Consider the following 14,402-nt stretch of genomic DNA (forward strand, 5'->3'; position numbering starts at 1 on the left):
GAGGAGTAAAGGAACGTGATTTGACTTTGAACCTGGAAGAGACAGACGATCGTAGAATGAAGATTCAAAGAGCGTGTGTGTGAGACGTAAAAAGCACTGTCAAAGAGAAACGTAGAAAGGCACTCATGGATGCCTTATCAATGCGGCAATCCTGTGTACAAGAAGTGTTCAGATTCAACTCGTTCATTGCTAAGGCTTGTTTCCTCAGGCTCCCTAAGTCAGTGAATACGGGCGCCGAGTCGCAGGCAAAGCCATTCATCGATCCACACGTTATGCACTTGGCAGGTTGGAGATCTGCCGCCAAGTGATTCATATTGACGTGGGGAAGCTTAGGTTCGTCGTCGGGAACGACATCACAACTACTCCAACGAAAAGATCCCGAATCCAGATTCTCGAATGTTGAAACATCTGGAGCATCGTCGAAGCATTCGGATTTGTTCTGGAATAATCGTAAGTATCTCCAGCAAAGTTGCTTGGTGCTCTGCAGCTTCGCAACTTGTCCATTGAGAACACCTCTTCAACCCGCACTGTGCCCAGAAGCCACCGTTCCTGGTTCATTCGGCAGCGCGGAAGAAAGTCCCAAAACGTCTTCCGAACTATGACAGCCAAGGATAGATCGATAACAGGAGGCTTCTGTCGGCAAGAGGATGCTCCAATGAGAAGGACACCTTTGGCTGCCGTACTGAATAATCGAGGGATAAGCAGGCACTGCTTCCCGCTCAGCAGTCCGCGATCACCCTGAGACAATGGCTGCACGGCGATGACCACTCGTCTCCCTCTCCGACGCGGCGCCAAGGTCTTGTCCCGCCGGCGGCGACCGTCTTGGATGCTCAGTGACAGTCAGTTCTGTACGAGATTTCGTTGTCCGGATTGGTTGTGGATTTGAAACGTTGCTCGCAGAAATAACCGTGTCGTCTATGCTTGTCTAGCCACACTGACGCTAACTGCATTGGTGGAGCTGATGTCGATGGAGTCGATGTTCCACTGGGATGGACCCTTTATACGTCATGTTTAGAGTTTCGGGGCGCACGAGGCTGATATTTCCACGCGCACTCCACTGGTGACGCAATGAATGTTAAGAAGGTTGACAGTGTCTGGAGCCATTCTCACGATGTGTAGGTCTACGGTTTTGAGTGGGGTTGCAACTTCGTTAAAAGAGTGAAGTCGATCTTCACAACCAAAATGTTGACAAGTGAACTTTGGCTGCTTAAGGAGTGTACAGGCGACGCAGTCGAAGGAGCTCTGAATCAATAAACATGAAACACTTACCAAGCACAGCATTCGCAAGAGCGCATTGGTATCAACCGAGAACCATGTAAGCTTAAAGCCAAGTAAGCTCAAGGTACTCCCGCGAGGCTCTTTCGGACTCGTGATTCTTGTAGAATTCTCGGTAAGAACACCTGCATGACTCTACGCAGTCTTCTTTGAATCATATTCGAGAACATTGCTGAAAGCTGAGACGTCAAACCATCTTCCTCGATGAATCGAATATTTCAGTTTCCGAGTCCAGGGGGTCGGGGCCTAAATGTGGCGTCTAATTAGGAAACGGTATACCAAGACGTCCGGGGACGGTACATCGCAAGATCCAAACACCAAGCCTCCAGGCGAAGCTGATCCCTGGTGCTTTCAGGATGCTTATGATCCACCGTTCCGCTCTTTTGATTTTCTTCGAAAAGGGCCCTACGCCTTATCAGGCTGAAATACGAGTCGACCGAAATGGGATTTCTCGGCTGCTCCACTAAACGAAAGTATATCAGCGGTCATGTAGGGCTAGGCACAACACACGGAAATTTGTCCGGAGAGCTGTTGTACCACAAGAAAATTCCTGGTAGGCGGTGCAAGCCAACATTCGGTGTTACACGTTTTGGATGCAATGGTCGACAAGTCGAGTTGGATATCAGGAAGAGTCATGAGCCAAGAAGGTGCAAGAGGTACGTCACTCAGCTCAATTCGGATTGCGTTGCTGTGCGAGGATGAATCAGCGTAATCATGTTTCCACTTTGCTGCAATTAGATCGCGTGTTAGCTTGCGATGCCTTTCCAAAGGAACGAAAACAGCGTTCGAGGAGAAACTACGGGTGCTTTCTTACCTCGCGATCGAGCATCATTTCCAATTGGGCCGCAAAATCCTTGGCCTGCATCGACAATTTGCTCACAACCTCTCCTTTGCACTGTGCCTGTAATCATAATGCCAGTCGTGTCTTGCCAGGTCCTCGCGGATCCTGTAATTCTGTTCTGCGTCCTCGACCACGGACATATCCAAATCAACAACGCACATGCCCTCGGCAGCGCTACCCAACCGCGCCACTGGTCCTACGTAGGGCAAGGTGACTTGCGAGACACCAGCGTATCCTTTGCCAGGAGGACCACCTGCGTTGGCAAAGAGAATTGCGCAAGTGTTCTCAAAAGCGCGGGTAGTGAGCGTGCTGTCGAGGAAGAGGGCTTCTGAAGAGGGATTGCGCGCTAGACCGGCAGGCGAACAGTCCTGTAGCGTCCCTGAGACTGTGTGAGCCCTTTGCCAGGTTGGGAACGAACATTAAGACTGACAGAAAGACGGAATGATGATGATTTTGGCTCCCTGACAAATGAGTTCGCGGAAGGCCTGGAATAGTCAGAGTGGACTCAGGAACGCTCGTGAGGCATAAAACTTGCCTCAGGAAATGCGAGATCCCAGCAAACAAGAATGCCAACTTTTCCGAGCGGCGTATCAAAGACATCGTGCACATCTCGACCGGACGAAGTCAAGTGCTCGCGTTCGGTCCCTTGCCAGAGATTTTTCTTGATGTACTTTCCTAAAATCTCGCCACGATGGTCAATGAAGTAAGATACGTTGAGGAGCCTGTCCTCCTCTTTCACGGCATCTCGATGTCTCTCCACAATTGTCCCTGGAACAATGCAAATCCCGAGCTCTTTGGCCAGTTCTTGGTACTTTGCTAGATAAGTCTCCCATTGGTCACAAAGAGGGAGGAACTTTTCGTCTTTTGGCACCCAATTGGTCAGATGGTACTCTGGCAAAACAGCCAGCTGTGCTCCTTGTGCAGCCGCTGCTCTCACGAACGAAGCGGCTTTGCTGAAGTTTTGTTCGATTTGGAGAGGCTATGGCCAGCATAAGTGGGGTTGAGCAGTGAGAGGGCCTGGGATCGCGTAGCCGACCTTGCAGTGAAGTTGGATCACAGCGACCTTGTACGTAGCCATGTTGAAAAGAATCGCCGTGTTTCTGTTTCAAAATGACAACAAGTGCGCTTGGACGTGAACGGAAGCGGTGGATGAAGGTGCGGTGGTCAAAGACGTCTTGGACCTCCCCGCCGGATCTTATCGATTGGAGTCGTCCGCATCCGCACTGCAAGCGAAAAAGCGGAAATTCATCACCTCGCCGAGACGCGTTCCGCCAACACCCACGCTCCACCTCGCACCGGCCCATCTCCCACCTCCTCCCACCGCCGTTCGACCACTTCGACCAAGATGAGCTTGCGCCAGGCTGTTCCTCCCACGGGCGAGACTCCCGTGCGGGTCCACGATGACTCGGACGTCGAGGAGGAGGCGCTCGCCAACGACTACAAAGAGCAGGTCCAGTACGACGACGGCATGGAAGCTCTCGACCGCGTCTCTTCGATGGGCGGACAAGACATTCACGCGCAACTTGCCGCCGCTGCGACGCCCCTCGAGTACCAGGCGACGCTCGAGACCAAGTTCGCCAGCTACGACAACTACTGCAGCCTCTTTCACTACATTTTGAACTCGGACGGCCCCGTGGACCTCGAAGTCCCCAACGTAAGCAGCGCTTGGATCAATGGCTAGGAAGTCATCGTCGCTGACTATACATGCAGTACTACTGGGCCTGGGACGTGATTGACGAGTTCATTTACCAATTCAACAGCTTCTGCAGCTTCAGACAAAGGGTCGCGCTGAAGGGGGACAATGCGGAAGAGATTCAGTTGCTCCGGGAGAACCCCAACACATGGGGATGCTACAGCGTGCTCAACGTGCTGTACTCGCTGATCCAGCGATCTCAGATCAGCGAGCAGCTCGCTGCCATGAAGCGTGGTGAGGACCCGGCCCAATACGCTGGCGAGTACGGCAACCGCCCTCTTTACAAGATGCTTGGCTACTTCTCCATCATCGGCCTCCTCCGCGTCCACTGTCTGCTTGGAGACTTTAGCTTGGCCCTGAAGACCCTGGACGACATTGAGCTGAACAAGAAGGCCATGTTCGCGCGCGTCATGGCTGCCCACTTTACGACCTACTACTACGTTGGTTTCTCCTACATGATGATGCGCCGCTACGCCGATGCCATCCGCATGTTCAGCCACATCCTCGTCTACGTCTCGAGGACCAAGAACTTCCAAAAGAACGCGCAGTACGACTCGATTACCAAGAAGAATGACCAGATGTATGCGCTCATCGCCATCTGCGTTGCATTCCACCCCACGAGGCTCGACGACACGATCCACACTGCCCTGCGCGAGAAGTACGGCGAGCAGTTCAACCGCCTCCAGCGCGGCGGCCCCGAGGCCCTTCCTCTCTTTGAGGAGCTCTTCCGCCAGGCTTGCCCCAAGTTCATCTCGCCTACGCCGCCCGACTTTGACAACCCGGAGGTCAACGTCGACCCCATCGACCACCACTGCCGCATCTTCATGGAGGAGGTCAAGAACAACATGTGGTCCCCCACGGTCAAGAGCTACCTCAAGCTCTACACGACCATGGACCTGAAGAAGCTTGCTGGCTTTTTGGACGTGGAGCCGGAGAAGCTGCGCTGCTGGCTGTTGGTCAACAAGCAGAGGAGCAGGCAGGTCAGGTGGACCGAGGGTGGTCTGCTTGACGGCGATGTTGTCAACAGCAGCGACTTGGACTACGCTATGGAGGGTGTAAGTCTTTGCAACGTGACGAAATTGGGAAACAAAATGCTAATTCTAGTAGGACCTCATCCACGTGTCGGAAGCCAAGGTTGGCCGCAGGCTCGTAGACTGGTACCTCCGCAACCTGGCCAGGACCTATTAAACGCTTGTTCATGCAACCAACGGTTGCGAAAAAAGTTTGACGCATCTGGGGAGGACGAGGGGATGACAAAATATTTTCAACGCACGCCCAGCATTTCGGAGTGCAATCTTAGGCCCTCGTTAGAGTCGCTGCGTACGTCACCAAAACGAGGGCATGATTCTTCGAGGAACGCCAGCGGGGCACCGCTTGGGCGCAAGGGCGGTTCGCATTGAGATGGACGTGGAGCGCATCATGAATGGGCGGGGAAAACAGGCTGGCAGGCAAGGGATCATGAACAACCAACAGGGCCAGTGGCGGAGTCTGTCTAGTGACTGGATGCCGTTGGTGTCCGGCATGATAGGCGCGTTGGACGAAGACTAGACGTGATTGTTGCTGGTATGAAAATGGAAATAGTAAGCTCAAGCTTTCATGTGTCATGTTTGGCAGCGTCGTCATAAGGCTGCTAGTCAAAGCCTGGCGGGACCCTGGGCGGCGGGGGGCAGCCAGCTCTCTGGACACTTCCGTTCTCCCCGCAACCACACAATCCAATCCAATCTCCTAATCTTCCACACCTCCCCTCTGCCACACCTCCCCTCTGCCACACGGCTAGCGATTCCGCCATTCCTGCTCGACTCCTCAAAAGGCGCCGCCTACGCAACCGCCATGGCCCCAGACCTAAATTCGATAACCACCGCTGGCGCGGCATCAGCGACCTCCGGCCACCAACAAGCCCAAAACACCCACCTGGCGACGTCTCAGCAGCAACCCACATCCCGCAGCAGCACAAGTAGAAACACTTCAAACCGCTCATCGCCAAATCACTCGCGCCGAACATCACAACTTTCTTCTATGAACCCGCCCCCGCTTCCCCTCGGCCACTCAAATTCGACCGCACAACAACACCAAAATCAACAAACATACGCACCCTTCCCGCCGCTCAGCCCACACATGTCTGCAGCTGGACCCGCTCCAAATGGCCGTGCCAGGGCCGGCTCAAGTGCTGGAGCCGAAATGGAAGCTGGTGTGCCCATGAGGCATCCACGGCCACTGACGGCGGCTGAGCTGCACCATGAGTTGGAGTTGGAGCAGGAGGCTGTGGTGAGTGGTGGCTCATTTTGCTTCAACTTTCCCTCTCGAAATCAAATCTCCAAGGAGTTGTCAACGAATTCCCAAGTCTCTGCAAATTGAAACCACACAATAAATATTGACGCCCAATAGGTAAACCGTCTAACCCGCGAACTCTCCGCCCTGCGCGCCCACTCGGCCTCGGTAGCCAGCACGACCTCAGTCTCGAGCATGAGCACTTCGACGTCTCTCCAAGGCAGTCTCCCGCATCTCCACCCACCCGTATCAGCCGGCACACCTTTCCCCCTTTTCGAAGCAACGGGCGACCCTCTGAGCACGGGAGCAGCACACCACGCAGGGGCACTGACTGGACCAACACACCCGTCGGGCACGGCCTCGCGTCACCGCGACCGCTCGTCCAGCAGCGTGTCGCGATCCGGCGGCGTGACGACCAGCGCTCCGACGCTCAGCCACAGCGTCGGTGGCGGCGCCGGTGCCGCGCCTGGTGTAGGACTGGGCGTATATGGCCACGGCGGCCAGCATCGATACTCGATTTCGTCGCCCGGCGGCGGCAGCTCCACGTCAAACTCGAACAACGCCAACGCGACGGCGCCGACGACGGGGAGCAGCTCGGGCGCGCTTGACGGCAGCGCCAGCAGCTCGTCGTATGCGGGCGGCGTGGCACTTGCACGGAGTCCGAGTCTGGGGGTACAGGGCGGCGGAGGGGCAGGCGCCGGCCACGTCAGTCGATTCGAAGAGACGGCACTGCACAGGCAAGAGCTCGAGGAGGCAAAGCGAGAAAACGAGCTGTTGCGTAAGAGAATAAGAGAGCTGGAGGCCGAGCTGAGAGGCAGGAGGAGAGCCAGTAGTGCTGCGGCGGGGGCTGCCAGTGCGAATGGCACCGCGGCGGCAGGTGAGGGAACAAGCGCTGCGCAGGCGACATCACCGCGGCAGCCTGAGGCCGATGCTGCTGCTGCTGCTGCTGCTGCTGCTGCGTCGGCAGATGGTTCATGAGTGACATCCCGTAGCCATGAGCGGTTGGACTACGAACGAGACGAACCGAGTGCGGGTTTCTAGTTTGGAGTTTGGTTGATCTTTGCCTTTGGCGCGTCCACAATATTTCCCGATTCCCTTTTCGCGGTCCTGTTTCTTGTGTTTGGTGCGTGGCGTTGAGAGCGAGCTCGACTTGCAAGACAGACAGTGTGCTTTTGCTCCATCGCGCTGGTGCAGGTAGGCAACTACTACTACGAGACTACAATTAATGGTGCTGGTCGCTAGGTTTGGCTCATGAGGCAGAGTTAGATGCAAGTGACTGTGAGGGATTGCGTGCCTGGTCCTGTCCTGGACTTGTGGGAGGGGCTCGATCGGGTTCATGGATTTAGGGGGAAGGGGGAGGGGAGGCGGGGAAGTCAGGGGGTAAGAAGTGCAGACAGACGCTCGGTCAACGAGCAATACTTATATACGACCACTCTGTCAGTGGCGGTCCTTGGGTCCGTAGCAGAAGAAGAAGGCGGCATTGCCTCAGGGCGACGCGTAGGGGCCGGTGAAGAGGAGAGGGAGCAAGGGCTTGAGGGAATGAATCCAAAACAGAAGTGCGCCCCCCCCCCCCCCCCCCCCCCCTCCCTTCTGAACACCTCCTACGCCTCCCTTCTCTGTCCGCTCTCCTATACATTCGCTATGCAAGCCGTCAAGCCAGCTCCAAGTAAACCAAGTGGACACACAACCCAGACTCATACAATCATCATCACTCTCTCTCAATTCGGTTCGATCGACTGACATGACTGGCTATTCCTCCCATCTGACTGACTTGACTGAGCACTGACTAGGTATTCAAATCGACCACCACAAGCATGCTTGCGCGTAGCCAATGCAACAAGAGTAACAACCCCCTTTCCTTTCCAATCCCCCCCATTCATTCCCAGTCTTACTCTTTACGACCATCCGTATCCGTCCGCTTATCCGTTTCGCGCGTGCGTGCGTTCCATGGGGGGGGGGGGGGGGGGGGTGGTAGTACTGTACTAGACAAGATACCATAACGTTCAGGGTGGTGTGAACCAACAACGACAACAAGAGAGAAAGGATAACAACTAAAGGAACCTTACTCCTCCCAACATGCAGGATAGCACATAGCATAGCGTAGCAGGCGTTGAAGGCATCGAAGGCAGCAGGCAGCGTGAGAAAGCCCAACAGGCTAAGGTGAGGGAAGGCGAGCTAAGGCAGTCCAAGTAAGAGTGGTGGTGCTTCGTGCTTTACGCTGGCTGAAAACAGCGGCATTCTTCTTTCCTCCTCCTCCTGCTCCTCCTCGGTCAGCAGAGGACGAGTTGGAGACATGCTCACTCGCCGACTGGCTGCTGGAATTCATAATCTTCTTCCTCCAAGAACCAACAAATCGATGTCTTTCGAATCAACAGTGACGACATCCCATTGACGATACGCCCCCTAGCTGTGTCTGTCGCTCTCCCGATCTAATCCGCCTTCTTCGCACGCACGCATCTCACAGCTCTTCGTCCTCATCCATCTTCTCCTGCTTGATTTGCAGCGTCCCTGCCGGGATGCTAGCATTGCCCTCGCTCAGGCTCCTTGCCGGATCATGATGATGCGACGACGCCGGGGCGCCAGCGGCACCGCCGAAGCCCGTCTTTTCCTCAAAACCGGACAGACTGGCGCGTTGCTTCTTGAAGGGGCTGCCAATTGCTTCGGGAGCGATTTCCTTGGCGGCGAGCGCCGCAGCGGCCGAGGTAGGCGCTTCCACGCCGGGAGAAAGCGCGTTTGTGCTCGATGTTCCGGGCGTGTCAGAGCCGCCGAATGGCGACCTGCGCGAGGGCGATGGGTTTTCGGCTGGCTCGGCGGAGTGGGCGCGCTTGAGCTGCTGGTTGTTAGCACAGGAAGACGTATTTGTTTGGCAGATTTGGACTGACCTTGATCTGGCGTACGCCCTCGGCGAGCTCGCGCTGTCTTGCGAGCTCCTCGGGCGAAACGTCCTCCTTCTTTATCTTGGTCTCCAGGTCATCGTCGTCGTCGGCTCCGACACGCACGTCATCTTCGTCATCTGCATCGCTGTCCATGGCATCTTCATCCTTGACCTTGCCGCCTGTGGTCTTCTTGGTTGGGGAGTTACCGGCTGGGTCTCGATATCCAGCAAAATTCCTCGTTCCAGTGGTGGTCAGGGGCTTCAGCGCGGAGAAGTCGATTTCTTTCCGCTTCGTCGTTGCTGGAGTCTTGGGTGTGGTTTTGGCAGAAGCCAAGATGCCCATTTTGCGCAGTTGCTCTGTGATTGGTCAGTATTTTGAAGGGATTTGAAAACGTGATTTTGCTTACTCTCTCCTCTGTACAGGAATGTAAACACGGCGAATGGCTTATCCGGAGGGTCGATGCCGGTCACGGTTTGTGTGCTGATGGTTTTGGGATCCAGGGACTTGGGTTTCGCAAAGCTGGTGGTGTGATCAACATCTGCATCTCCACCCCCAGACTCTCCATTTGCGCCAGTTCCGTCTTCGTCATCGTGAGCATCAAACTGCGGAGAGTATTCGCCCCTCTTAATTTCGCCCGAGGCTAGGACCCGATACAGAGCGACCTTGATCTGACCAGCAGCCTCGGGCATTGGCGGTTCGTCGTCCGAGTCAGAGTCGGATGTGAAGAGTCCTTCATCTGCTGATAGGGCTTCCACAGGTGCGTTCTTGTCGTCGCCGTAGCGCAAAACGCCGTTCTTTCCCACCGACTTGTCGTTTTCGTCGTCCATGGCGTCGTCATCGCTGGTCTTTTGATTTTGCTTCTTTCGCCTCTTCTTCTCCAGGCGCTGCTTCCTCCGTTCTATCCTCTCGGCCACATCCTTGTCTTTGCCCTCGAGATCCAAGCCGTTGAGCCAGCGCTCTAGTCCGACTTCGCGGAAGAGAAACTCTCTCTCCGCCAGACCACCGCCTTCCGATTCAGGCACGCTGACCCATCTTGAGTTGACCCAAGTTTCTTCTCCCCGTCGCAGCAATGTCGCAACCTCTTCCTTTGGCCGGCCGTCAAAGTAAATGTAGGCGGCAATTGTCTCGTTTGGCGACGCGGTCAGCGGAATGTAGGGTCCGATGACCGGACCGTATTTGCCATGCTCACTTGCGGAGCCAGGGAGGCCACCGACAATTCTGGGGCGCGGACAGGGATCCTCGGGAGTAGGCTTGGGTGTCGAGTACGGGACGTTCAGGCCGGGTGTCAGCAGGGTGATTGATATGGCAAAGGTAGACTGCTCAGGCTTTGTTGAGCCGGGAGGGATCTTTGCCGGCGGCACAGGGATGTAGCTGGTGATGCGGTGGGTCCTGGAGTTCTTCTGGATGCTGTACTCTGGCAGCGGGCCGCCAGGCGTATGAATGCTGACGGCCAGGCCCTGGAAGCAGGGCATGTTCGGATAGTGTCAACAACGTCGAGAAAGTGGCGGGTGGGGCTTGGCCAAAGAGCGGTGGCCGTTGTCAGACGAGGGCTACGAGGCGGGAGTCGGTGGAGGGCGCCGCGGGTGTAAGGGATGCGAGGTGCGGTGGTGAGTAGGTCGAGGGGCAGTATCGCGACGCGCCAGAGCCGCACAAAGATTGTGGGGGATGGAGTAGGTAAATGTCGGCGGCGGTGGAGGCAAGGCGAGGCGCTCGGATGGAGCGTGTTACGCGCTTCGACGCGAGCTTCGGCGACGAAGCGAGGCAGGTGAGAGACCGCCTCAACAAGAGGACTTGACGATGGCAACGGACGGAGTGAGATGTGAATATGAAGCGAAGGAGTGGTGTAGAAACAGCGGCATGCGGCCGTGGTTGATGGCACTAGGACGAGGCGCCAAGAGGTGCAGTGCAGCGCTGGAGGAGCAGCCAATCCGATAACTCGAGGTCGGGCTTCTACGACCTGAACCATGTCCATGTTGACCAGGTCAGCTCCCGCTCCTAACCACCACCACACCCGCCGCCCACAAAGCCACCTGCCACGACCAGACGCTGTCTCACGCCCGACAATTGTCATTCTGATCTGACGCCCCGCGCCGCAATGTTCCGAACCCCACCGTAGGCCTACATATACGAGCTGTGCCTCTCATGGCACACGCAGCTGCCCCTTTGCTCGCCTCTCCAACGTCGCCGTCGTCTGCGAAATCATGGCCGTGACAGAATTGGCTCAACTCCGCCTCGAGCCCGGCGCATCCTTGCAAGATCCATCGCTCAGGGCCAAGCTTCGCAAGGCTACCGAGGCCATGGAAGCCTTTGATGGCCAGCCTTTCCACTGGTACAACCAAACTGAGGACCCGTCGACATTCTACATTGTTGGGTCATGGACGTCGGTCCGACGACACCACCAAGAGTGGCTTCCCTCGGCAGCGAACCAGGAGCTGCTCAAGCTGCTCAGCGGTCACGTCCTTGTCGACTGGATGTTCCACGTGGACGTCGCACAGGACCGGCTTCCTCTATGCGCGCCGGTCATGGTCATTACAAGACATTTTGTCAAGCCTGGAGCGCGCTGGGGACTCGAGGCAGCAATCAAGTCGGACAAGTACCACGTCGCCAACTACACAGCGCCTCGGAACGTCGCAGGGGGTTGGAGACTTGACAAGGGAGCGGAAGACCAAGACGAGTGGGTGCTCTTCACGGGTTGGCCCGACGTTGCAGAACAAACCGAGTTTGCAGAGACGGGAGACTTGAAAGAGTATGCCAAAGTCAGGGAGTTTTCCGCGAGCTACGAGGTCAAGCACGCCACGAGGATGGAGCTGTAAGTCCTGACAGATACGGACAGTTTCGTTCGGCCTTGCTCGAAGGAGACGGAGGCACAGGGAATGATGGCTCAGAGCTCGACACTATAAATCGTGCCACAAGGAGCCTCCAAAACACTCCAGGTTTGCGGACAAGAAGTACTCGAGTGGGAACAACAGGGCATTCAAGTTCCCAGGGATGACATGTATCAAAAGAAGATCAGGAGTGAAAGCTTGTAGTTAACACTTCTTTCATTCTTCACAACAGAGCAACGACACTGTCTGCTGGGGCGGCCTTACGCTGCTGTCCGTCGCCCATGGCTGAGGCCGTCTCTGTTTGGGTGGTTTTGGTGCAGCCTTGGATTTAGACGCAAAAGCTTAGTCACACAAGCGAGACAGTTTAACGGCAATCGACAGGGTCTTGTATGCTTAAATCTTGGTCAGCCTTTGGATGCTACAAAAAGCAATGAGGACGCGAAACTTGTCGAGCAAACGCATCAGCTGCAAACTTGGTCAGCAGAGGCAGGCTCGCCTGTCTTATCGAGGCCCGGATTCGGACTTGACGCAGGCCACGGGTTCAGGAACGGGAGCATTTTTTCTGGGGCCAAGAGATCTTGACGTAGTTAGGCCAATCGGGAGCAAAGAATGACGGGGCTGTAGATTAGGTTGCGCGCAGGGCTGTGTGCTGGAGCGGTGGCAAGTGGCAGAGAAACACCGGGGAAGGTCCAAAAGTCGAGGGCGAAGGTGGAGAACACACGTAGACGTGCGCTGGCCAGCGGAATCTTGTGCGCTTCCAGAAGGAGAGGCCTGAGCGGCGGTGAGGATATTTCGATGTTGATGTTGACGACGCCGTTGGCGCGCGCCGTGGCGCAGTGAGGCCGGCATCTCAAGGTGTCGACGGGTCAGCAACGCTCCGTCTTGTTGCAATTGGACCATGGTCGTGCCACAATGTCGCGACGGCATAGAGATTGGTCCAGTTGCAAGGCCCAAAGCAGTTTAGGGCAGCCCGCGCCAACGTACGACGGCCGTTCCTGAGAGCAGCACCGCAGCGGGAACTCGACAGCCGGGTTGCGTGAGCTCAGGCCCGCGTCCTGGCCACTCCTCAAAACCCCCGGCCGTCCCTACACGCCGTTTTCGCCCACTGCCCGTCCCGTCCTCCACCTTCTCCCTGACAACTCTCTGAGACGAGTCTGCCAGCCCAGCATGTACGTCTACCGCTTCTGCGCTCCTTTCCACCAACTCTCCGCTAATTTCTACCCTCTCAGGAACGCAACAGTCGCCTATCAGGCGCCCCTGCTGCCCGCCGACGGTGGCTACTGGGCCAATTTCGACGAAGTCTCCAAGTACAATGTCTCGCTCAACTACTTTGAGCGCATGTGGCTCGCCTACTACATCTGGATGAACAACGACATTCTCGCCACCGGCATCATGTCCTTTGTTATGCACGAGGTTGTCTACTTTGGCCGTTCCCTGCCGTGGATCATCATCGACTTTATTCCCTACTTCAACAAGTACAAGATTCAAAATGTATGGGCATCTGCACAAAAATTGGACCACCCCAGCTGACAGCAGCAGCAAAAAATTCCCACGGCCAAGGAGCAATGGTCATGCGCTCTCTACGTCCTGCTCAGCCACTTCACCGTCGAACTTCCCCAAATTTGGCTCTTCCACCCCATGGCTCAATTCTTTGGCCTCGAGACCGGTGTGCCGTTCCCGTCGCTGCTGAAGATGGCCTACCAAATTGCAATCTTTTTCGTCCTCGAAGACTCGTGGCACTACTGGACGCACCGCGCCATGCACGTCTTCCCTTACCTCTACAAGAACATCCACAAGATCCACCACTACTACTCTGCGCCCTTCGGCATGGCCGCTGAATACGCCTCGCCCATCGAAGTCCTCATCCTCGGACTGGGAACTGTCGGCTCGCCCATTTTGTACTGCGCCATCACCAAGGACCTGCACATCCTGACCATGTACGCATGGATCGTCCTCCGCCTGTTCCAGGCCATCGACGCGCACAGCGGCTACGAGTTCCCCTGGAGTCTGCACCACGTGCTGCCCTTCTGGGCCGGCGCCGAGCACCACGACGTCCACCACGAGCGCTTCATCGGCAACTACGCCAGCAGCTTCCGCTGGTGGGACTACGTCCTCGACACCGAAGCCGGCCCCGAGGCCGCCAAGAGGAGGCGCGAGAGGAAGCTGGCCAAGGCCAAGAAGGCCGCATAAAGACATCGCTTCGCAGCGAAATGTAATTGCGCAGACCTCTGCGCGCAGCTCAGCTGCTCCCAAGGCACGTCAGCTTTGCGCTCAAAAGCTCCTGGCTGGCAGTGGTCTGTGGCACGCTAGAAAAACGCCCATCCCGCGACTTGGGGCGGATGTACGGGATCCCGAAAGGGAGGATGGAAAGGACTGCATTGGGTGTGGCGTTGGAACTAAGGGTAGACATTTTGGTAAGGGAACGATTAGCGCCAGCATTGGCCAATGATTGCGGCAAACAACAGCAGCAGCACTCTTCAAAGAACCACTACTTCCTGTATTTAATACTTTTTCTCATCCCCCTGTTTGGTTTCTTGCGCCTTCTGCATAGCTCTTAATCCACAAGACTTGACGATCCAAACACAATTTGGCTGTTGCGAGATTTTAAGAGATTTTTGGTGACC

At 56.0% G+C, this 14,402-nt stretch overlaps 7 protein-coding genes across 7 annotated transcripts; 4 read left to right on the forward strand and 3 right to left on the reverse strand.

Annotated features, from left to right (window-relative positions):
• Positions 1-181: 181 nt before the first annotated feature.
• BKA78DRAFT_309366 (uncharacterized protein) lies at positions 182-1,057 on the reverse strand. Its single transcript, XM_066888025.1, has one exon. It carries the CDS (start codon positions 556-558, stop codon positions 310-312), a length of 249 nt encoding a protein of 82 aa, XP_066746702.1. The 5' UTR covers positions 559-1,057; the 3' UTR covers positions 182-309.
• An 809-nt stretch (positions 1,058-1,866) lies between these two features.
• On the reverse strand, positions 1,867-3,369 carry BKA78DRAFT_102143 (carbon-nitrogen hydrolase). The gene is made up of 5 exons (XM_066882098.1): positions 3,153-3,369; positions 2,652-3,095; positions 2,547-2,601; positions 2,090-2,495; positions 1,867-2,003 (listed from the first exon to the last, which is right to left on the reverse strand). The coding sequence occupies exons 1-4, from the start codon at positions 3,192-3,194 to the stop codon at positions 2,152-2,154; spliced, it is 885 nt and encodes a 294-aa protein (XP_066746703.1). The 5' UTR covers positions 3,195-3,369; the 3' UTR covers positions 1,867-2,003; positions 2,090-2,151.
• Positions 3,126-5,241, forward strand: BKA78DRAFT_102133 (translation initiation factor 3 complex subunit L). The gene is made up of 3 exons (XM_066882097.1): positions 3,126-3,770; positions 3,827-4,864; positions 4,917-5,241. Exons 1-3 carry the CDS (start codon positions 3,462-3,464, stop codon positions 4,995-4,997), a joined length of 1,428 nt encoding a protein of 475 aa, XP_066746704.1. The 5' UTR covers positions 3,126-3,461; the 3' UTR covers positions 4,998-5,241.
• A 288-nt stretch (positions 5,242-5,529) lies between these two features.
• On the forward strand, positions 5,530-7,366 carry BKA78DRAFT_309370 (uncharacterized protein). Its single transcript, XM_066888026.1, has 2 exons — positions 5,530-6,074; positions 6,195-7,366. Exons 1-2 carry the CDS (start codon positions 5,640-5,642, stop codon positions 7,053-7,055), a joined length of 1,296 nt encoding a protein of 431 aa, XP_066746705.1. The 5' UTR covers positions 5,530-5,639; the 3' UTR covers positions 7,056-7,366.
• A 988-nt stretch (positions 7,367-8,354) lies between these two features.
• On the reverse strand, positions 8,355-10,907 carry BKA78DRAFT_102158 (uncharacterized protein). Its single transcript, XM_066882099.1, has 3 exons — positions 9,360-10,907; positions 8,960-9,309; positions 8,355-8,907 (listed from the first exon to the last, which is right to left on the reverse strand). Exons 1-3 carry the CDS (start codon positions 10,423-10,425, stop codon positions 8,536-8,538), a joined length of 1,788 nt encoding a protein of 595 aa, XP_066746706.1. The 5' UTR covers positions 10,426-10,907; the 3' UTR covers positions 8,355-8,535.
• Positions 10,908-11,154: 247 nt separating this feature from the next.
• Positions 11,155-11,766, forward strand: BKA78DRAFT_351124 (uncharacterized protein; the record flags this gene model as incomplete). The annotated part of the gene is made up of 1 exon (XM_066891107.1): positions 11,155-11,766. One exon carries the CDS (start codon positions 11,155-11,157, stop codon positions 11,764-11,766), a length of 612 nt encoding a protein of 203 aa, XP_066746707.1.
• A 936-nt stretch (positions 11,767-12,702) lies between these two features.
• Positions 12,703-13,968, forward strand: BKA78DRAFT_279887 (fatty acid hydroxylase superfamily-domain-containing protein; the record flags this gene model as incomplete). Its single annotated transcript, XM_066885604.1, has 3 exons — positions 12,703-12,947; positions 13,008-13,269; positions 13,315-13,968. Coding segments are annotated over exons 1-3 (918 nt in total). The 5' UTR covers positions 12,703-12,945.
• Between the last annotated feature and the right edge of the window lie 434 nt (positions 13,969-14,402).

Source organism: Phyllosticta capitalensis (assembly GCF_038381095.1).
Source record: "Phyllosticta capitalensis strain CBS 128856 chromosome Unknown BKA78scaffold_3, whole genome shotgun sequence".
NCBI lineage: Eukaryota > Fungi > Ascomycota > Dothideomycetes > Botryosphaeriales > Phyllostictaceae > Phyllosticta > Phyllosticta capitalensis.